This window comes from Lactuca sativa, chromosome 3 (genome assembly GCF_002870075.4).
Source record: "Lactuca sativa cultivar Salinas chromosome 3, Lsat_Salinas_v11, whole genome shotgun sequence".
NCBI lineage: Eukaryota > Viridiplantae > Streptophyta > Magnoliopsida > Asterales > Asteraceae > Lactuca > Lactuca sativa.
The window spans coordinates 20,191,456-20,216,240 of NC_056625.2; the positions used below are offsets into that span (position 1 = coordinate 20,191,456).

Sequence of the window (24,785 nt, forward strand, 5' to 3'; positions counted from 1 at the left end):
AACATAAAATTAAAGATGTGAACAAAACTAAAGATGATTGAATGGAGTTACACTTATATCAAGATTCTATATATAGAGTTAGAAATGTGATTTTGACCCTACAACCGTCAAGCATTTTAATTCAACTCTAAAAGTGCATATGTATGAGCCAAGTTCAATAAATATGAGTCCAAGTCCAAAACATACTCACCAATCTCCCACGTTAAGGCTAAAAGTCCAAAAACAATTAGTCTATATCTCAACAAGTTGATCTAATGTTTTCACATATACACACAAAAAAAAACATATTTACACAATAATATGTTTTTTAAAGGCAAATCTATACCTGAATCCTCAATTTTAAGGATAGAAGAGGACACCAGACACGAGAGTTAGAGATAACTCTGGGCTAGAAGTTGTTTGTTACAGAATATATAAATGATGACAACATGTAATTAAATATCGATCAAAATGACATAATGATGTTTTTATTAGGCGTAATTGCAGAGTCCATATATGCAATAACCACCCGGCATGCACTTGTTACCACACGACCCACAATGCCGCTTGTCATAAGCCAAATTCACGCACTCTCCTCCGCAACACGAGCTGGTAAACTTGCACTTATTCTTGCATGCTCCACAGTTGTGTTTGTCCTCGCTCATGTCCATACACTTGTTGTTGCAGCAAGTCGAGTTTTTGCCTTCTAAGATGTAGCAAATCTCATCATCTTTCTTGCAGTGGTCTGCAGCTCTAGGGTTGTTTTCAGCTAGGAAACGACTTACCCTTTTCGGAAACGGTTTCAGGTGCAGTGATTTGCTGGGAAGTGAGGTTTTGTGGTTGTCACCGACAGAGGCAATAGTGATGAGGACGATGGTTATGGCGATGGAAACGACCACCATGAAGAGTACTCTGACGATTTTCGACATTGTTGTGAATGTTATGGAGAAGGGAGAGATCAGAAGGTCTTTAATAGGAGACTGAAATCCGTTTTAGATTTCTGTAAGAATTAACATGGAGCTTTTGGACGTTATATAGGGTGCATCTCTGTGTGTGTGTTGCGGGGGAGGGGGTTGACCCATGGAATCAGGTGCGACGATCATGCACTCTTTCAAAAAGCTAGCTTAATTCCGCGGGTGCATGCATGTGTGTGTTGATTAGTGCACACTCTAATCTAGCTAGTCGTCGATGACCTACGCGGTGGTGAATTTTTTTGGCTTAAAAAGTCAACTTATAATTTCTGCTTTAAGAGACGTCATATACATAACTTCAACATAAGGTTTTCTTTGATTAACAAAATGATTAAACTCATAATTTTATAAGTTTGTTCAGGAATAATTATATGGGATTGAAAAAGAAGAATCAATAAAATGTCGCTGTTATAATTTTGTTTGATTAAAGTGACAACTTACATTTCGTTTCACCTAAAACACTACAAATATAACGACGTATTTGGGACGAGAAATCAAATTTTACATGACATGAGCCAAACAATTGTTTATATGAATAACACATTCTGATAATAATATTAAATAATTAGGAAACATGAGGAGTTTTACCATGTCGACAATTAAGGGTGCATACAATAAAGTTTAGTAGGATTTGAAAAGAGGGTGATTATGATTGAATATGGATTGAATGGAGGATTGGTGACAATATATATAGAGTAAAGTTGAATGTAAGAGTTGTATGATGATTGAATGGTTCAATGGAATCAGAGATAATTAATGTTATTAATTTTCAATAAAATTTCAAACCAAAAATCAGTATAATCCATTGTTGTAAAAAAATCGATCTAGGCGGCCGATCAATCGGCATCTAGACGTTTAGCGGACTCCAACCGCTTACGAATAAGCATTATCGGGTAAGTTAATCGGCCTTGGTCAATATCGGTCAAAGACGGTCGAAATCGGACTAATTCGTTCCAACTCAGACCCAAATCGGACCAAGTCAGCTTAGCTAACTCTATAATACCCACCAGCTCAAAGGAGCCGACTAGCCCAAACTTAGCTGGGTTTGATTCTCAAAGGAGCTGACTTCCCTTTTTATAGAATAAGTTTTGCCTTCATCTCTTATCCCACCAACGATGTGGGAAACTCTTAACTCTTTAGTTTTTGTCACAGCTCCCTTGAACACTCTTTAGTTCTATACATACACATATCAGATGACATATTTGATTATCCAAAGGCAGCAGATCAATACTCACAAACACTAGTTTGATACATTGTTTCAAGTAGGCCGTGAACTTAAAATCAATCATTGTTTTCCATTCATCACTTCTCCACCAGTTCTCTATGCCATTTGGGTGAAATATAAGGGGACGACGATGATGACTCAAGTGAATCATATTAGTCACAGATTGGTGCTCCTACCTTGCTCGACTCCGATTCCTGAAGCGATCACTGACATCTCTTTCAGCGCCAACTACCCCATAGCTCTATTATTGGCATCTCAAGCGATCAACGACTCCTTCACTAGTATCCCTTTAATCGATATCCCTCTAATTCATTTTTTTCATTTGTGTATAAACCTTCAATCGATTTTAAAAACTGCAATTTGCATCTCGATTTGATAATCATTAGATGTTTTGTGATTTCGAATTGAATTCACAGACACTATGAATTGTTGATGCCGATAGTGCTTATTAGTTATGATTTTGGATTGGATTTGCAGGTTAGTGTCTCGATTATCAGTAGCAAGAACAGAATTCGAATTGTGGTTTGATGAGAAATGGAAAAATTACTAGAGCAGTCCACCTGCTCGATGAAATGCCTGAGTGAGATGTAGTTTCATATACCACGTTATTGATGGGTTTGTAAAGAGAAGCAAGATCATGGGAGGGAAACAGATGGTCCTCCATCACATAATGAGGCATTCAAAACATAAAGAAATAGACTATTCATTTTGATTTAAGTGGAGAGGGCTCACATTTTCCAAATCTGATTGTAGAATTTAATAAACTTTTAAAAAGTTCTTTAATTCAAAAGTTGTAGATTCAAGAATTTGTGTGGATGTTGCAGGGTGTTGCATTGTAAAATGTATTTGAATTGGCTTTGTTTCACAATAATACTAGAACAAGAGTCAAACCATGTAGTTGAATTGTTCTTAATTACTTATATTTAATAATTAATGGTCCCCGATTAATCCCCACTTAGCCGATTAATCCCTTGACCCTAGTCTACCAATTAGCCTACGTCGAGCGATTTCTGCAACCTTGGTATAATCACATTTTTATATTATTATTTTTTTGAATCTTTTTTTAAACTAAACCACAAAAATCAAATTAATGATATCTTTAGGTATTGTAGTATTTAATATATCATATTTTTTTCGAATCAGTAAATCTAATGAAAGATTTAAAAATAAAACTCATGAAAATAAAAATATTGTTAAATATGACTAGAGCATTTAGCAGCCTAACAGAACATTATGACAAAGTATTGTGGCAGAGCATTTTGACATAACATTATGGTTGAAAGCTCTGTTGATAAGTAACAGCTCCGTCTAGTGACTAAAAGCTCTGTCTGTGACTAAAAGCTCTATCTAGTACCTTAAAGTTGTCGGTGATCGAAAACTCTACTGTTGAGTGAAAGCTCTATTTGGTGGTTGACAGCTCTATTGGTGAGTGAAATCTCTATTTGGTGGCTGAAAGCTTTGTTCATGAGTGAAATCTGCTAGGAGTTTGGATGACCCTTGCATGTGTTATGTGCTTTCTATGTATACCGGGTGAGGCTCGATGGCAGACGATGTCTGAGAATAACAGATTTGTATACCGAGCGGGGCTCGATGCCGGGAGGGGGCCCACTATATGATTTATTATGTATGGTATGGGGTAGTTTGGGGAACTCACTAAACTTTGTGCTTACGGTTTTCAATTTATGTTTCAGGTACTTCAGGCTTTAAGGGGAAGAGCTCGGGTTGACTGCATCGCACACACCATTGGGATTCCGCATATGATATTTTACTCTGGTTTTTTAAGACATCTGATACATTGCTTCTTTTGAGATGTATGAATGATGTTTGGAAATATTATTTTATCTATTTTTAAAATGAAATTTTTGGAACCATATTTTGGGATGTTTCAAGTACAATTGCATTAGACAGTTAACTACAACAAATAACAATGCACTTCCATTGCTAATTCTTGTAATTAACCCAAATATGGGCTAAATGTGTTAAAAAGCATTTATAGCATTGTACTATGAAATTATAGCAATGTACTTTCATATGTTCCAATTATAACATTGTACTACGAAATTCATTATTTTTTGTACTTATATCGTTCATTTGTCCAATTGTACAACACATACAAACTTACTTTTTTGTTCATTATACCATCCTACATTCATTGAAGTTAACCTAACTGTAAATTCAAGTACAATCACATTAGAGGGTTAACTACAACAAATAACCATACACTTCCATTGCTAATTTTTGTAAGTTGTTCTTCTTTGTAATTTGCGCAAAAAAGACGCAATCATATTTAAAGTTGTTTGATAATGATTTGTCTAGTATGAGTTTTAATGTTTTATTTCAATAAGGTGCAAGAAAAAGCGAATTTGATGATCTTCATAGACAATGTATGTATTTTTAAATAACAAAGACTTTTTGTTGTATCTAAATATTTTGCTTTTAGTTTCCGTTTTCCCTCAACAAACATCGGACTGAACCTCTCTAACATTGCTTCCCAAATTCCATCTACTCCTTTTTTGGTGGGTTGTGCTGCAACGGAAGGTCAGTTGACGGACTCCAGGGCATGTGCTGTTTCGGATTTGGGAGTGTTTTTTTCCGATTCTTCTAAATCAAATGCACTAGACATTCACAGTTTTCTCTTCCTAGCGTCTCGTTGTTGCACCCTCTCCTTCCTAATGTTTCTATTCCTTCGTCACTTCCATGGCACCACTGTCAAAGGAAGACAAACTGTCGGACCAAAACAAAATCACAATGGGAATAGAACGACGATGAAGATGGCCATCAATCGGATTTCGATACTGAGTGAGTCTGAATCGGAGTTGGAGTAAGGGGAATTCAGAGTATTCTTCAAACGATGAAAGCATAATCGATATTCGTAGTCAACCGTGAACTCATAGCTCATCGTTTCTCCAGAGTCACAAGGTACTCTTTACTTGCATGATATTGTCAACTATTTTCATATCTGTAACATTGAAATCGTTTTTTCTGTTGATGAATTAAACCAATTTTGAAATTGATTAGTTTGTTCGATAGTTTCTTTCATTCGCCAGACAATCAGTATTACCCGTCTTCTATGCATGATAAATCAGTATTTTCGAGTAGGGAATTGATCTCGGACAGTTGTGTCATTCTTTCGTTCTTAGGGTTGAAAATTACTGTTCGAAAGAAAGGATTATGTCTTATGTGTAGAAATTGATGTCGTGATAGTAACAAATTAGGTGATTATGAAAAACTATTTTTGAACCAGGTTCTTACATATACGCAGAGGGAATTGGTTGGATTGGATCCCAAGGATAAATGTGCTTGGAGTTATGAGATTATACCTTGCATGCAAAAGCAAGATGCCATATAAATATCTTCCAAGACTTAGAGGATCATTCAGTCAGGGGATTCACAAAACCAATATAACTCTAGAAGGTACCCTTGATGGCTCATTTGAAGTTCTTCTTGGCCATGGAAAAATTTTATTTGGTAACCCAAGATTCTACTCTGTACCATTTCTAGAACCTAATGACCTAAATACCCTTCTCTAACACTATATTGCATGTGCTTCTCAACTAAACTTAAAAACAACATCAAATGGCTAATTTGCAGACGATTAATCATTCTCATATGTCATCATTTATAGGAACTTACTAACAACCACCATTATCATTCATCAAGCACCTCCACTTGCACCACCATTTAATCTGGTCAGAAGAGGAAGGCGATGATGACCTTGCAGCCGTTCCCTTACCTTTCCCACCATCTGCTGTTGAAGCATCAACAACAGAGCAATATATAGCACCGATGTTTTTCTGTTTAGTGTATTTTAAAAATTAGATTGTGTTAAACTGTAATGGAATGGATTTTTACATTGATTTGGGATGAATTGAAAGCATGATATTACTATGTTAAAAAAAATGACCCGGGCCAGACCCATTCCTCTAGATATAAAATAAAACATCTACTATAATCCATGTGATTTTCTTCTAAAAATTACGAGACTTATCAAAGTAGCAATGGGTTGGGAAAAAAATTGCAAGTTCTCTTTTCTTGTTTGTTTATGATAATGGATACCATTGATAGTAAATTTCCTTTTTCTTTTTTCATGTGCTGCCGTGGTGTCAATTTGTTTTGTAAGTTGAATTTTGATAATTGTATTAATAAAAGTTAGGTACTGTTGCATTTGTTAGTAGATAAATATACAATCGGTATTACTACGTAACTTCAATTTATACCATCGTAAGAAAACATATTATATGTAACCAAAGCCATACTTAAGAAACATACATAAAAATAAGCACGAAAACGTATTAAAATTTACGTTGAAACATAAAGAAACTCTAATTTATACCGAAACGTACATAAAAATAAATAAGTAAGATTGATTTTTTAAGTTAACAAACAAAAGTTCAAATAATCATTAATGTATTATATGTGATATGATTCATATGTAGGAAACGTGCAAAAAATAAACACAAAAACGTAAAAAAAATACATCAAAAAAGACAAATTTGAATTTATACCGACACGTACATATAATAAAGCAAGTAACTTTTAAAAAGAAAATTAACGAACAAAATTTTTAAGTATATGTCGAAATGTTAACCACTTCAAATTTATACAAACACGTACATAAAAATAAACACGTAAAAAATTAGTTTTTTTTTACGGAGGATAAACAAGAAAGTTTTGCCTTACAATGTCTTGGCCCACATTTTCCTACTTCGAGCTCATCGTTTGCTTCATTCTCATTCGAGCATGTCTTTGCTACTTCAAAAAAGATTTCAAACATAATAAGTACCTTATGTCCCAAAATAAACATAATTATAGGTAAAAGTATTAGAATATGCACGAAATATATGACTAAATATACACATATCACCGACTCTAATCAAAAATCAAAAAACCAAATACAAATCTCAACTGATCGAGCTTCTACTATAAATCTATAATCAACACAAAATCACTCGGTCTAACGATACTTCACGAACACAGACAGCAAAACAATTCTTTCGATCTTGTTCCGGTAATAGAAGTAGATTTAAAGCTTATGACCATGAACAACCTTGACCAAAATCTAAACAATTACCCGATTTTGACTTGCACCTGTAAAAGCTTCAGAAATTTATGATGTACATATAGGAACAAAAAGAGAAATATTGTGGATGTGGTAAGCAAACTGGATAAAACAAGTTTAGGAGACTAAATAGACAAGTTGCCCACGAGTTCGTTCCCTCGTAAAGTCATTGAAATAATTTAGGGACTAAATGCACAAACTCTATAAAGCTTGTAGGGAGTTTGTGCCATTTTCCCTTCTAAAAAAAGACCTAACTTTTACGTATTACTTATTATTGCAGCCTCAACAGGTTACAACCAAGTAAATTGAGGGTTTTTTTTTTTTTTTTTTTTTTTTTTTTTTTTTTTTTAAATCATAAAAGACCCTATATTTGTGTGTGTGAGTGTGTTTTTTTTTTTTTTTTTTTTATCATTTTAGACCTAAACTTTTTTTTTCCATCAAAATAAACTCAACTTTAACATATTTATTTTTATTTCATTAATGAAGCTGGTTATCAACATGTAACCTTATATTCCCTAACCCATATGTGCCCTAAGTATCGACTATCTATACATCTAAAACATATTTATACTTTTAAACACGTCAAAGAATGCATTTATTCTTCTAAAAAATACATTTTTTTTACTTCTAAAGACATAGAAAATATATATTTACTTTTGAAAAACATAAAAATAGGTATTTATACTTCATGTCAAAATATTTATTCACATTTCTAAAAACTATATATATATATATATATATATATATATATATATATATATATATATAAATGTTAGTTTTCAATAGTATTGTAAAACTCGGCCAACTCCATTAAGTACTCGGTTGAGTACTTGGACTCGGCCACTTACTAAACCGAGTGAAGCCAACTCGGCCAAATAACTTGGAATTAGACCAACCTCGGTCAAAATCGGTCCAACTCGGTTAAACTCGGATCAACTCAGTCAAACTCAACCTACTCGGTCAAATGGTTAAAATTGACTTAAAATGAGAAAAAAATAAATAATTTCAAGATTAATCATATTGTATACTTTATTTAACATATAACCCTAAAACTAAAGTAAGGTACCCGATAAACGAATTGTATATTTTTCCTCTCTCTCGTTCTCATCTTAAGGATTTTCATGGTTAAACTTTTAACCTTTTTAATTAAATTAGTTTAACATTCAAACTTGTATATTTTTTTATTGATATTTGATATACTTTGTTATGAATTTTAGTATAACTTGTTATTTTTCTTTTATATATATATATATATATATATATATATATATATATATATATATATATATATATAGGGTTAGGTTATTTTGTTTCTAATAACTATTGTGTACCAGAATGCACAGATCTAGACTACTAGATGAAATATAATCAAAGGTGATGATCTGAGGGTCTATGATAGTAGAATAGGATAACATGTACCATTCAATCACACAAATTTGAGCATAAAGACATTTTAGTCAACTAACCTATATTAAAAAAGGAAATTTTCGGATTTTTAAGGATAATTATCTTCTTAATTTTTAAAAATCTGAATATTTTAAATTAATTTAAAATTAAAAATCTGATTTTATTCTGTTAGAATGATAGAATTTTAACCATAAACTAGTAAATATATTTTTCGATTTTATTCTGTCAGAATGACATAATGCCAACCATAAACTAGTAATTCTAAAAGACTACACAAAATCGATTCTTGAACTAATAATATACCAAATAATTACATTGTATGATTGTGATTAATTGAATAATAACAAACATTCTGAAACAACAAGTATAATTCTTAAAAAATAACAACATTCTTAAACAATGAGTGTGATCATTCTTTAATTCATTCTTCAAGACTTTCCCATAAGGTCTTTAAGCCATTCTTCAAGCCATTTCTACCAGAAATTCATTGCCAAGTAATTTATAGTGATACACTTGTAACAACTGCACATTAAACATACAAATAATTAACTACAATTCTATCAAAATACAACAATAATATTTTTATAGAATAAACTATTCTTGCATAATGGTTTTGAATATTCTTAAAGAATTTGTATTATCAAGAATATACCCATCAAAGAAAAAATTTGAAATATAAATGCAGGAAAAGATCATGTTAACACAAAGATGTATTTTGAGATTATCGTGGATATCAATGTACAAGTGGTTGTGGATAACACATATAAACCAACAAATTGTCACATTTTAGATCAAAATGAACGTTTTTTGGAATGCAAATATTCCATCTCAGAAGTTGCATTCATGGCTATTATGATCTTTTTAATGACGATCAAACCTTAAATGAGATAAAAAAAAAAAAACAAAAAAGGGCGACCAAAGATTTTATGAGGAATAAAACTGAGTTTTTTAGATTCCAAATATACAATAGCAAGGGACAATAAAAATTGGAATTCAAAATCACATATTGAACCAAAGTAATTCTGACAGAATGCATACATTGTTAGGCATTTCAACAAACACTTGTTAGGCATTATCATAAAACAAGCCAAAATCCATTGAAAGGCTTAGTGTAATCGGAAGCAAAATAAAAAAAAACATAAATTCTTTAGAGAACATCAAAGTTTAAGTTTTTCGATACCAAATAAAAACAAAGAAGACGAACCTGATAGTTTTTCAATAAAGTCTCATCAACAACCTCATAAGCATCTTGACGTGCTACTTCATGAAGTGGTCTTGCATAACATCGAGGATCATGAGGTTTACCAGGGGTCTTTAAATTGTCGATTCATCACATACCAATTTGAAAACTTGTTTTGCTTCTTCGAGTTCCTTGTGTTTCTTCTCGATATGCTCAATGTATTTAACTACAAATTCTGACAGAATAAAGAACTGGCATCAACCTATTGTTATGAAAAGGGCATCCAACCCAATCTAAATTAAGTTATATAGTTCTGAAAAGAATAAGGAACAAAGCGAAGTAAAAACATTAAAGATTATTAACTATTTTTTCACTGAGGCATTTTATTGAACACATGGAGGCCATGACAGAATGTTATTGTTTGTAAACGAAAATTTCAAATCAATAATGATTTTGGAAAGCTTTGATGCCTAAATTAATGTACAACAAGATATAATAACCTATATTTTTGGAGCCCAAAGTCAATATATTTTAGGAAAATGTTGATTGTAAGTTGTAAGCAAGTGTCTACTGCTGGATTCCACGGGTGCCCAAAACAGAATTAACCCATCAAAAGAACACAATTCAACTTTACAAAATGCATATTTTATCGTTGTTTGAATCTCCTAAGGATCAGTGATATCAAGAACCAATCCACGATTATCTGTGTAATTTTGAATTTTGAGTATTATTGAATGAAAGTTAAGGACACGTGAATCGGATTTTAAGGTGACTCACCGGAATATCGATTACTTTGAGATGATAAGTTTTGGCTCCAAAAAACAAACAGTCCACGCTTAGATACAGGTTGCGAGTAATGAAGTTGTGTTGTAAACGTTTCAAGGAATGGGGAGAGTCTGTCGTCAATGGCGATGGGGAAGACTCCGTAGTGTACGACGACATCGATTGATTACGGAGTCGACGGTGGAGAAACAGGAGGAAGAAGCGGCAACATGCGTTTGTCGATGATGATGAATGTGTTCGACCACACATATACATACACGAATGAAGTGAGGGAATAAGAACGACTGTAAATAAAAAAGGGGATAAATAGGTTAAAAGTCAATTTGACTAACATTATTATAGGGAATATTTATGGAATTTATATATCAAATTACTAAATCACCCTTATTTATTTATTTATTTATTTTATTATTTCCTAAATTCCTATTGGTGCATTCATGCACACAATAGTTGCTAGAAACATTTAAAACTAGCTCTCTCTCTCTCTCTCTCTCTCTCTATATATATATATATATATATATATATATATAAGTAAGTTCATGAGAAAACATAAATATTTTGCGAAAATACGAAAACATATTTCATCTTATAAAAACCAAACACATTTACTTTAAAAATTAAATTTATTAGTAATAAATTAAATATAATAAATTTACATAAGATGTGTGTTATGATAATATAGATTTCTAAAAGTGGTTTCAACAACCGTTTTTTTTTTTTTTTGTTCAGGTCTTTAATCACTTTTAAATGTAAGTTTTCATAATAAAAAAGTCAAAAAAAACATGTTTTGTTAATATGAAACAATTTATCATGTATCCTCGATTATCATCATGTACTTCAAAGTTTGGATGAATTCTTGTCTAAAATATAAGGTTAATATGGCACAATCCCATATGTTTTTCTTGTTTTCGTGTTTTCGCAAATTTTATATATATATATATATATATATATATATATATATATATATATATATATATATATATATATATATATATGCTTTCCCAAAAATTAATTTCTTTATAAAATATCATATCCGAATACTTGCCGCCCAGACAGAGTATCCACTACTTCCCAGTCGAGTCGACTGAACGAGTACCAAATAGCGAGCTCCGCACACGGATTTTCACCAAACATAAATACATATTTTTATGTTTTAAAACGTATAAATATGCAAAATAATGCATATAATATTTTTAAAAAAATAGGTAAATACAATGTTTAATTAAACAATTTTAGTGTATAAATACGAAATATATTTCTTCATGAGTGCTTATTATTTGAAAACTAATATATTTAACGTTGTTAGTGTTCAATGTAAAGTATTTATAAACACTATAGACAAAATGAGCTTAAATGTAAAAATAACAACTTACTTGTAAAACTATCAAGTATATAAGTTAAAATAATTATACTATAGGACGTTGTGAAAATAATCTTGGTGCAACATGCGAAAAGAAACTCAATCTTGTAAAAATAACCTTGAGTAGAGATACACATTTCAAACATTTTTTTTAACCAAAGGAAAAAATTTCAACTTATTAGATTAAAACTGAATGATCGGTTAGTAAAAGGTTTTAATAAATATCTTAAATGATTTTTTTTTGTTCTTATACTATAGCCGAACCCAACCGACTTTTTAATTGAAAAAACTAGTTTTTTAACTGATTTTTTAAGACAATTCACTTCACACACAAAAAAAAAAGCAATTCTAACCAAAATTAGTTTAGATAAACCAGTCCAAATCGGTATATATACATACTGTTGGATTAGTGTCTAAGTCCATAACTATTTTGGTATGTACTTGACCCGATGGTGCATGATCCTTTTGGGTTGCCTTCACCAAAGCAACTTGATAGGATGAATTATGTAGAGAAAAGATTAAATATGATTTATTAATATATTATGGGAATAATATATTAAAGAAGAAATCATATTGTTTAATTAATATTAGTCAAGAATTAATTGGTAATTAGTTTTGTGACTAAAAGAGATTAATTAAACTTAAGGGACTGGAATTGTAATTATAAGATAATTGCAATATGGGCTATGGATTGTCTTAAATTAAGGAGTGGACGAATTATATGGGGAAGCCCATAAGAAATCGTCCAAGGCCTTAATTAAATGAGTCCATGGGTTGCTTAGGGCTTAAGCATCCAAATTAGGGTTTCCTTATTAGATAACCCTAATAGCCTCCTATATATATAGACCCCTTATGACCTAAAAACGTGGCTAAGCTTTATTCTAGGGTTTCACACGTTTTTGGGCAGCCTCTATCCTCTCTCCTCTTCATCCTCTTGCTTATGGTGTTTGTGAACCATTAGAGGAGTGACATTTGTGACTCTAAGCTTTCTAAAGTCAATACAAGGAGATTTGGGATTGTTATTGCTACATAACAATCAAGGTAACATCTTAAACCCATTCTTCTTAATATGATTACTTGAATGCTAGAATTAGGGTTTATAGTCTTGGATAACTTGCATGTACATTAGAGAAACCTAGATCCAAGCATTAGGGTTTGTATGAGCACATAGGATGTTCGTAGGACCAAAACCCATCAGTGGTATCAGAGTCTAGACTGGTTTCTATTGTATTGATGCATTGTATGATTGAAAAATTCGTTTTTGTGATTCTGGAGGCTAGACTCGCCGAGTCCATGCTGACTCAACGTGTCCATGCCTGACTCGGCGAGTCGGCTCGTCAGAAGGAGGGAAAACCTGGTTTTCTTGCTGTTTTTGCTTAAGGATAGTTGCCTTATCATATTAGATCAATATAAATCCGATTTTATGATATATTTGACTATATTCTTGATCTAATTGAAGATATGTATCAATTAATAAAATATTTGTTTCCTTATGTGATAATTGATTAATTATTTTGATTAAATTGGTAAATTGTTTTGCAAGAAATCATTAAATAAATCAAATATGGATAATTATGTGATTAAATGTTAATTTAGATTATTTGTTATTTGATACTTGTGTTTTGAAAAGTTTCATATTTCCCCTTTAGGTTTTATAGTTTAAATTTGAACCCAAAAGTTTTGTTGTTTTGGAATTTAAATAGTTAAAACCCTAATGTTTTGAAAAAGGTTTCAAAACTTGCCCTCAAGTTTTGTAATTTAAATTTTGATTAATTGTTTAATTTTGATGTATATTTAAATTCTAAACCCTAATGTTTTGAAATGTTTCAAAACTTGCCCTCAAGTTTTGGAATTTAAAAGTTGATTAAAAGTTTAATTAGGAATGTTAAATTCTAAAACCCTAGTATTGTTTTGAAAAGGTTCAAATCACACCCTTATGGTTTTATTAATTAATTAAGGTGTATAATTAATAGAAGTTTAATAAATCCATAAAAGTTTAGGTTTACAATTTAATTGAATTAAAGACATAATTGTTAAATTTAACCACATAGTATTTTAAAAGTATAAAATACACCCTATACTATATATAACATTAAAAGTCTAACATTATATATACGTATGAGTAAAAGTCAGTCTTACCGTTAGTATGCCTCATTCACGAAGCTGGTCTATAAGGGGTGTTTAAGGAAATTGCCTATAAAATGGCGATTGAATGGGTATCCACTCTTACCCACCGCACTCTTGACTAGTGGAGGGTCGTTAGCTGAACGGGTAGGATGGGACAAAACCTTCCATTATAAGTATAATGATATACAAAAGTAACTAAATGTTTTACAAATTCTCAATCTTAGTTACTTAGGCAAAAGTGAATTGATGCAATTCCATGAAATTACACTTTGTGCCCTTGCGAAGACGTTAGTGGAGCGTGTGTGGTTTACCGACACACTAAATGGTTCTAAGCAAAGGTAACAAAGGGTGACTCAATGTTTGTCATAGTTCGGTGGAGCGTGTGTGGTTTACCGGCACATCGAATAGGTGACTGTAACATGTAAGGGCACCATGTAGTTTGCATGGTTATTCACACCCGCTTTGTGATCCTCGGCATCCCAGTCACAAACAAGAGGGGCATATCGAGATTTAAACATGCCATTGAAATGTTCAATGAATCTCATAGGATCTAGGAGTTTTCATAGATTTAAAACTTAAATTTCTTTTTCATTTTTCATGGTGGAAATTAGTGAATCGTCATTCACTTACCTTCAAATGTTTTGCAATTTGGGTTACGACATCCCTCTCCCGAGTAGTAGAATATTGTGTTGGGTCCTAACCTTAGTATCTCATTTGGGTGATTTACTAAGGACTCAATCAATCAACTAACTTGAATTCGTTTTCTCCCGTTTTGTAGATGTCAAAGTTCGACAACTATGGTCTTCCCAAATCCCGTGGAACAAGCTTTCCACATGAAGATGATATTCCATGATTTGATCGAGGAACAAGAAATCATGCTTCACTTCCTCCACATCCTCCAATTATTCTCCCTAACCCACAAGTTCAAAGGCTTGAAAAGCTCAAGATCACTCAAGCCCTTTTGGCAAGTAAACATAAAGAAGGAAAGCCGGTGTGTGCACACGTCCTAGGGATGAAGTCACACATTGATAGGTTAAGAATGTTGGGATCCGTCGTCTGTGAGGAAATGGTTGTTGATTGGGTTCTTCAATCACTTCCTAACTCATATAGTGAGTTCGTAAGAAAGTACTATATGATGAACCGCGACGTGACCCTTATAGATCTCACCTATATGCTTATTGTTGCTGAATCATCAATGGTTTGGCGCAATAGAAAAACAAAGTTGATTGGTGAATCTGCCTTCAAGACCTCTATGGATATAGACAATGGCAACGAAAGACATGCTATGATCGAAAAGTTTGATCATAAGAGAAAGGCAATGTCTGAAGTAGTTCCATGTCATGTTCCAAAGGAGTCAATTTGCTTTTATTGCCAAGAGAAGGGGCATTGGAGATGTAGCTGCCCCATTTACCTAAGATATCTAAGAGATGGGAGAGTCGAAACGTATGGCTCTAATATAGGTAAAATCCATTAACTAACTCTTTTAAGCTTCTATTCTAGATTCTTAATACATAATGCGATAAGATTACAATTGATGTTTTGTAGGATCGAAGAAAAGAGAGGAAGCTTAAGGGAAGAAGTGAGCAGAATCTAACCGTGAAGAAATGGATTTCGATCGCATTACTTGAAGATTAGATTCTTGAGCTACTACTTAGAGTTAGAATTAGATTGCTAAGAAAGATGTATTAGCATAAGTTTTTCAATGAGTTGCATTGTAAGGACAAATTTTTCCGCAATAAAATAAATTTTGATTTTTATATTATTTATATTATCCTTACAATGGCGTGTATGAAAAAATTGATGTTAAAATGTTTCTATTATTAACAATAATGGATTTGGTTCTTATTGTGTTATTTATGGAAAGTTGAGAATTTACCAAATAGGGAGAGTTTTTCATCGCCCAAGTTTCAATTGGACAGAAACTTGGAATCATGCAAGTTGGTTGCACGATGAATGAAAAATTTCATATTTGGAAATTAGACTAATTCATTGACAAAGTGTCAAGTGAAGGACTTGGAGATCGAATACACAAAGTTGCGTGTTGATCAAGTCCACCATAAGAGTAACAAAGATGTTCGTCATGATTTACTAAAGGTTTAGTAAATATGATTATGCTTACAAGATTAAGTGTAATTCTGAATTGATTGAAAAAGTTTAAATCAATAGCAGAACGAATAAGAAGAATCAAGTAGGCAGAAAGATAAAATTTTCTCCATTCTAAGAAGCAAGGAAGAGTACCTTTTATGCTTTATGATAGGTCTTAATGATTAAGAACCATATCTCAATTGATCCTCTAAGTGAGTCTTAGTACAATTGTATGTCTAAGAAGAGGAATCAAGAATTGAAGAAATGGTTAAATCAAGAAGTCAATCATACTTCGTTCCAAAACAAGTCTTAGAGTTAAGATTGCGACATTGAGTGATAAGTATTAAGAAGGTTTATAGCATTCATCAAATATGGAAAAGTTGTGATGTCTTGGATAAGACAAAGACCAACTAGGACCAATTTATGAAATGTTTTGATAAAAACTATGCTAAGTCTTGTATATTTGTTTGTCAAGAAATCGTTATTGACAAGAGAATCCTATATGTCAAGGAGTAAGTGGGAGTCTTAATGGTCTTGAAAGGTTTCAAGAACAAATCAAATAAACCTTATCGATCATCACTAGGACACGAGTTGAGGTCTACAACCTATCGTGTTGACATTATTTTGTTTCTGTGCCAATCCAGTCGAGTTAATTATGCATGTGAGTCCTATGAGTTCTCATTTGAACGCATAAAAGGCAAGGACCTTGATCAATGGAAAGTACATTGATAATAAAAGGTGAGCTGCTTAACTACTTGGAAGACATGGTGGGCAGCTGTGCTACCATAAGGCAAGAAATCAAGACTAAGAAAGTTTGGTCCATATGAGTTTGAATTTGTCGTAAACTTTGGTTTTAACAAATTCACATGGATAGGAACAAATACACCGTTTAAATCTAAGTGTCATAAGATTGCCTCCTTCATGAAAATGATTGTGAGGAAATACTTTCACTAAGAAAGATTTAAGAAGATAGTGATTGTAAAATTGCATTCTCGAATTCGATTATGGTTACGGTATCCCTTTCCATAATTTGAATTGTGAGGTTTGGCAATTGTTTAGACACACATATGAACTATCTAAGGCAAAGGTGTATAAGTTCAAGAAGCCTTGATAAAAGATTATCAAAGCACTAAGTATTAGAAACATGAACTTAAGAAATTCAATAAGCATTGTTTTTCTGAAAGTTAAGTTGTTTCTGAATACATGTCAAAGCTAGTGGGAGCATAAGTGTTATGTTTATAATAATCATCATGATAGTGGGAGCATAAATGTTATGATTATATGATTATTAAGGAAAGTATTGCAAGTTGGCAATATTAATTATAGAAAACAAGAGTCATTCTTTGCAAAGTTGTAAGGATGGAATAGTTGTTTTGCTATAATTAAGGGAGAGAATATTATGCTTCATTTCAAATCTAAAGGCTTAGGTTGTGGAATGTTAATAAATTTAGTCAAAGGTACATAGTGTGTTCTTAAAATTTTGATTATGATTACGGCATTCCTCTTCACAATTCGATTTTTGAGAACATAGCAAATAAAACATTATGCATCGTGTCCCATACGCTTCGGGTATAGGATCGATTGCAAATGCTTTAATGTTTGACTAAAATAATTAAACAACTATCAAAGGACAATCCAAAGTTCGACGAGAATTGGTTGCTTGTGAGTAGTTGGAAGCATGGTATTGAATGGACCATATCCACTTTATTACGGATAGATAAGATTCTATTAAGAATGAGTTGTCATATGGAAAATATGGAAGCGTGTCCATATTGGGAATTGAATATTGAAAAATCTATGTCTAAGATTAGAAACTTTTATGCAAAAGGATGTTCAAAGGAATGTATCTTGAGTGAGAGACATCATATCTAAGGAATTGTCTTGTAACAATCTCCGATAGAGGACTTTGTAATTTCATTGGCAATAGTCTTTGTGACTTTGGTGCAATGATATTACGAAAGGATCATTGCATAAAATGTTAGAATCGAACATATTCTATAAGTGGCAAGAATTTGATATTCTTACACTTATGAAAAAGGATTTGGAGTTGTGAAATGAGAATGATTGGAAATGTGCTCAATTTGGTCTATTTCACAAAGTAAGAACCATAGGTAAACATTGTGTGCATGCTAGGAGCATGGGACAAGTGTAATAATTCAAGTAAGAAGTTGATTACCCGAAACAACAAATAATGAGTAATCGATATGGTGATAAATAAAAGGTGTTTTATTTATGCTCAATGGTTTGAGGCCATATGGGATTAGTATTATTCTTGTGGTTCATTTTGCATGTTTTGACTTCCTGAATAATTTAATTGGTTTAGAATAGTCAAATTATTCGAACGGGCCACAGTCGTTCATATGTTGGAAGTAGGTATGAATGAAGACTGTCGTGAATTGGTGTGTGGATTGTCTAAAGAGCATTAGACATAAGCAAATGTTTGCTGCAACGTTTATGAGGGCTTATGAATATGAATTTGAGCATTGGATTAAACCCACGCTCACTTGGATCACTCCATGAATTGTATCACGAGTGATTGGTGAGACGATAACATCTTATATTCTTGAAACCGAGATATGTGAGTTGTATCTTGCGAGTCGGTTGCATATTGATAATATGTAAACGCACCAATAACTTGGTGTCATAAAACATATTGTTGTGTGTGATTCGGTGAGTGAGTGCAAGCGAGCATTATATCAAAGTTTATCCGTTCATTTTATCCAAAGAAGGATAAAAGCGATATTTTTGGCCCCCTCGATGATTTAGTGATGAAAAACGTAAATGCTCGGCCGGGCTAGGGCTAATTTGATTTGTTCAATTAGTCAGTCGTCATAAATCGGAAGTCGAGAAATAGTACAAAGAGAATGATTTGAAATCATATCTCATATGATATCTAGAATGGAGGAATATATGATCCCTTATCTAAAAGACACGCGTACTTGATAGGATCAGCGTTGACAGCGGCTTTGGAAAGCTACGATTGCAGATCAGGATCTGAAGTCATACGCATAATAGTTATTAGACTTATCCAAGTGGGAGACTGTTGGATTAGTGTCTAAGTCCATAACTATTTTGGTATGTACTTGACCCGATGGTGCATGGTCCTTTTGGGTTGCCTTCACCAAAGCAACTTGATAGGATGAATTATGGAGAGAAAGGATTAAATATGATTTATTAATATATTATGGGAATAATATATTAAAGGAGAAATCATATTGTTTAATTAATATTAGTCAAGAATTAATTGGTAATTAGTTTTGTGACTAAAAGAGATTAATTAAACTTAAGGGACTTGAATTGTAATTATAAGATAATTGCAATATGGGCTATGGATTGTCTTAAATTAAGGAGTGGACGAATTATATGGGGAAGCCCATAAGAAATCGTCCAAGGCCTTAATTAAATGAGTCCATGGGTTGCTTAGGGCTTAAGCATCCAAATTAGGGTTTCCTTATTAGATAACCCTAATAGCCTCCTATATATATAGACCCCTTATGACCTAAAAACGTGGCTAAGCTTTATTCTAGGGTTTCACACGTTTTTGGGCAGCCTCTATCCTCTCTCCTCTTCATCCTCTTGCTTATGGTGTTTGTGAACCATTAGAGGAGTGACATTTGTGACTCTAAGCTTTCTAAAGTCAATACAAGGAGATTTGGGATTGCTATTGCTACATAACCATCAAGGTAACATGTTAAACCCATTCTTATTAATATGATTACTTGAATGCTAGAATTAGGGTTTATAGTCTTGGATAACTTGCATGTACAATAGAGAAACCTAGATCCAAGCATTAGGGTTTGTATGAGCACATAGGATGTTCTTAGGACCAAAACCCATCACATACACCTTTAGCCTAAACAAATGAGCTTATCCTCGTAATAGCAAAATTACATTTCAACATTCTTTATTAAGTTTGTGTTATTTTTTTAAGAGGTAAAATGTATGTAGTGTATAAACAACATTTGCAAGCATATGTAGAAGAAGAATGTGTACCAAATGTTTTGCAGTCTAGACTATTTGTTTTTTAACGTATAATGTGTACCAAATGTTTGCAGTCTAGACTATTTGTTTTTTAACGAATATAGGTTGCTAAAATAAAATGATTTTATAAACTTAAAAAGGTTTTTAAAGACTAAAAGTTAATAATTTCTTGTCTTACAACATTGAAATATAATCAAAACAACTGCAATATATATATATATATATATATATATATATATATATATATATATATATATATATAGATTAATGTGAGACGGCCTAATTTTGTGAGACCGTGAGACGCATTTTTTTTATTTTTTTTAGTTAATTCAAGTTCCGAAAATAATATTAATTTTTTTTTTTGGATTTTTCCATTTATTTTGCATTTTAAAATTATTTTTTAGAATATGTACAGTCTAATATTCTATTAGAATATTTCACGTATTTTTTAAAAAAATTGGATTTATTTTTATTTTTTTTAGTTAATTCAAGTTCCGAAAATAATATTTAAAAAAGGAATTTTTAGATTTTTCCATTTATTTTGCATTTTAAAATTATTTTTTAGAATATATACAGTGTAATATTTTATTAGAATATTTCACGTATTTAAAAAAAAACGGGATATATTTTATTTATTTTTATTTTTTTAGTTAATTCAAGTTCCTAAAATAATATTTAAAAAAAGAATTTTTGGATTTTTCCATTTATTATGCATTTTAAAATTATTTTTAGATTTGGTCTCACGGTTTCACAAAATTAGAATGGTCTCAAATGAACCTGAACCTATATATATATATATATATATATATATATATATATATATATATATATATATATATATATATATATATATATCCCTATTCTAATAAATGAATAGTTTTAATCTCCATTTGACATGTGTCACTTTAATACAATTATTTATTAATATCATGCCACATGTCAAAGAGATATATTAGGCAACCCTTTAAAATTCAAATTTACTTTTTCTAATTATATTTTAAATTTGAAGTTACAATAACTTTAAATTTTTTATATATCTCATAATTAATGATTTATTTAAAGTAATTGATAAATAATTTATGAATTTTTACTATGAAAATTTAATTTTTGTTGTAACCATGGTTCCCATGGGTTATAAACTAGTATATATATATATATATATATATATATATATATATATATATATATATATATATATATATATATATATATATATATATATATATATATATATATATATATATATTGTATGCAATAAATGTATTTTCATCCGGAGATATAAGTGCTCAATAATAGTTAAAAAAAACAAACACCAACTCTTATGTTCTTAGCTTGAAAAAAAACCATTTCAAGAGACCTAATATTAGTGTATAATAAAAAGAAGTAGAAACGTAATCTAAGATTTAGAATCGATTACTCTTTTTAGATGATTGATGTTTAGGGAAAATATGATTTAGAGGGATATATGGTTACATGTTATTAATGAAATAGTAAAAAAAATACGTTAAACTTAGGTTTATTTTGAAATAAAGATTTTAGGTCTAAAGTGGAAAAATGCAAAATACAATCTTTTATAAACAAATAATAATACAAAAACTCAATTTACCCGTTGTTAACGTACTGAGAAGTGAACTAACACAATAATAAACAAAAATTTTATGTTTTTTGAAAAAGAAAAAAGTTTAGATCTAAAAACAAAGAACTCTAAATATAATATAAGATAATAATAGATAAAAATTTGGTGATTTATTAAAAAAATAAGTTTAGATCTAAAAACAAAAAAACTTAAATATACAGTGTTTTATAGAAATAATATTAAAAACCGAACTTATCAATCGTTACCCAAATCGGGAATGATTACATACCCAGAAACACAAAACAAATGGAGACGCCATTCGATTCTCTATATAAATCCATGATAACCCCTGCTGCTTCGCATTACACATACAGAATCCCTTCCCTTTTGATCATCACGAGCTCTGAAATTAAAACCTAGGGGTTTTGGGTTTTCTAAATCTAATCGCTTGGTCGAAGGTAAACCCTACGATTCTCTATCTTTTTCAGTATTCCATGGATTTAAGTTCATCTGTATCGACGTTTGATTATTCGCATAGCTCCGTTTGTGATTGGATTATCCTATCTTTGTACTCGAATAGTATTATCGGAAGCCACACCTTTTGGAATCTTCGTCCCTGACTTTTTGGAGAATTATAATCCCTTATTCCCATTATTAGTTTGTGCTGTTTAAAAGATTCATTCCACATAGAATAATCCTCAACTGCTGTATGCGTTCTGTCAAATCCTTGTTCATAGACCCCTTTCTTCTGTACGTGTATGTATAATCCTTCAAAGTGATTGATTGATGGTCGTTTGTTTATATTTTTTCTTCTCAAAGTGATTTGTAAACAGTTTTTGCACTTGTTTATTCTGATCTTCCTTACATCAGGTTCGTAAGTTGGTTTCTTCTACTGTTTTTCTACATTCAGTTTTGAAAGTCTAACCCAATGTCCCAATCTGAAGGTTCTTTCTTATTATGAATTCAAAATCCTGATGTTAATGTGCTACAAATTTCCTTTGCTGTGTTTTGTCGTTACTTTTTTCAAGTTGATATTATTTATGTTGAATCAGTTATTGATAAATCTGTATGATCTAATCTAAACCTTAATTTAATTGCTGGTTTGGCAATGACTTAATGTGATGTTTCTATCATTTATCTTACATAATGACACACAGTTTTGTGTATGCATTAATGATTTGATGTTACAGATGGATGCTGAAAACCATGAACATGGCCACACTGTTGACATATCTGCAGCCCAAGAGAACAACAGGCAAACTGTAAGCAAGGTTTGTGGTGGAGCACCATGTGGATTCTCAGACTCAAAAACCACTTCCAGGGAGGCAAAAGAAAGATCAGCATCAATGTGGAAACTCTGGTTTGGAGTGATCCTGTGTATCATATTTATGAGCGTAGAAGTTGTAGGTGGAATCAAAGCAAACAGTCTGGCAATCCTTACAGATGCTGCTCATCTCTTATCAGATGTTGCAGCTTTTGCAATCTCTCTGTTCTCTGTTTGGGCTTCTGGATGGGAAGCCACACCCAGGCAATCATACGGGTTTTTCAGGATTGAAATTCTTGGGACTTTAGTTTCGATCCAAATCATTTGGTTGTTAACTGGAATCCTAGTTTATGAAGCCATTGAGCGTCTCCTTCATGGCACAGTTGATGTTGAAGGCAGTCTAATGTTTGGCATCGCGTCATTTGGCTTGATCGTCAACATTCTCATGATGTTCATACTAGGCCATGACCATGGCCATGGCCATAGCCATGGCCATGGACATGGACATGGACATGACCATGATCATGACCATGGTGAAGATGATGTTCATATCCATGGAGTTAGTATCACAACCCACCAACACCACCATCATGATCATGATCATGGTCATGGTCATGAACATGATCATGATGAAGGACACAATGAGCCTCTGTTGAAAACGTATTCTTCAAAAGAAACGAAGAAAAGGGGGAATATAAATGTGCAAGGTGCGTATCTTCATGTTTTAGGGGATTTAATACAGAGTATCGGGGTAATGATAGGGGCAGGGGTAATATGGTACAAACCAAGCTTAAAAGTAATAGATCCGATATGTACTTTGCTGTTTTCGGTTATTGTTCTGTATACAACCATCAACATGCTCCGTGACATATTGGAGGTATTAATGGAGAGCACACCAAGAGAAATCGATGCAACGAGTCTTGAAAGAGGGCTTTGTGAAATAGAAGAAGTGGTTGCGATTCATGAGTTGCATATTTGGGCAATTACTGTTGGGAAAGTGTTGTTGGCATGCCACGTCAGGATCAGGCCTGAAGCTGATGCTGATATGGTTCTTGATAAGGTCGTGGATTATATCAAAAGAGAGTACAACATCAGCCATGTCACCATTCAGATTGAAAGAGAATAAATAAATCAGTTTTTAATCCTTTAAAAATTTTGGGTGACATCTGACATGATTCTTTTAGTGTTTTATATAGTTGTGGGTCAGGTTTATGTGCAGGGATTATGGTTTTAAGATTTTGTTTTTTTTTTTGTCATCTTGTTTGGGTTTGTATCTTTTTGATGGCATAAAATGCAAAAAAAAAAAAAAAACATTTGTGTGGGGGATCTTTATTGGTTAGAAATATGAATATAGATTTTCCCACTTTGTGGAATGTTTTTAATGATAGATTATTTATTGTTTTGTTTGTGTTGAAGTGGTCGAAAGAGTGTAGAGGCTGTCATGAATAGGGAAAGTGATATAAAATATTGTCGTTTGGTTGCAGCGAGTGTAAAAGGATGTTTGGTATCAACCATACACGTTCATATAATGTTGTGTTTAGGAGATCTTTAGGTGGATTTTCTTTCTTTTTCTTTGAGCCACAAAGAATCTTGCACGTTTTAAAATCATTACAACTCATAACTTAATATTTTAATCTACAAATAGAAGGGGTATTCACTAAAATAAGCTAAACAAGGGGATACTATGATTGCTTTTTCTTTAGTGAAATAATCACATATTTCTTAATATGACTCTTGTGAAATGCAAAATACTATTTTTTTTTTTACAAAAGCTTTTCTAAAATATTA

The 24,785-nt window shown here is 32.0% G+C and overlaps 2 protein-coding genes and 1 long non-coding RNA gene across 3 annotated transcripts; 2 read left to right on the forward strand and 1 right to left on the reverse strand.

The window, feature by feature from the left end:
- Positions 1-241: 241 nt before the first annotated feature.
- On the reverse strand, positions 242-963 carry LOC111919250 (stigma-specific STIG1-like protein 3). The gene has a single exon (XM_023914865.2). The coding sequence runs from the start codon at positions 906-908 to the stop codon at positions 471-473; it is 438 nt and encodes a 145-aa protein (XP_023770633.1). The 5' UTR covers positions 909-963; the 3' UTR covers positions 242-470.
- A 598-nt stretch (positions 964-1,561) lies between these two features.
- LOC122196965 (uncharacterized) lies at positions 1,562-3,123 on the forward strand. The gene is made up of 2 exons (XR_006189715.2): positions 1,562-2,456; positions 2,653-3,123. It is a non-coding gene; the product is annotated as an uncharacterized LOC122196965 (long non-coding RNA).
- An 18,866-nt stretch (positions 3,124-21,989) lies between these two features.
- Positions 21,990-24,384, forward strand: LOC111919171 (metal tolerance protein 1-like). The gene is made up of 2 exons (XM_023914783.3): positions 21,990-22,191; positions 22,924-24,384. Exon 2 carries the CDS (start codon positions 22,924-22,926, stop codon positions 24,121-24,123), a length of 1,200 nt encoding a protein of 399 aa, XP_023770551.1. The 5' UTR covers positions 21,990-22,191; the 3' UTR covers positions 24,124-24,384.
- The last annotated feature ends 401 nt before the right edge of the window (positions 24,385-24,785 follow it).

Excerpts from the sequence above, each read along its gene's own strand:
- LOC111919250 (XM_023914865.2), bottom strand. The coding sequence starts at position 908 with ATGTCGAAAATCGTCAGAGTACTCTTCATGGTGGTCGTTTCCATCGCC.
- LOC111919171 (XM_023914783.3), top strand. The coding sequence starts at position 22,924 with ATGGATGCTGAAAACCATGAACATGGCCACACTGTTGACATATCTGCA.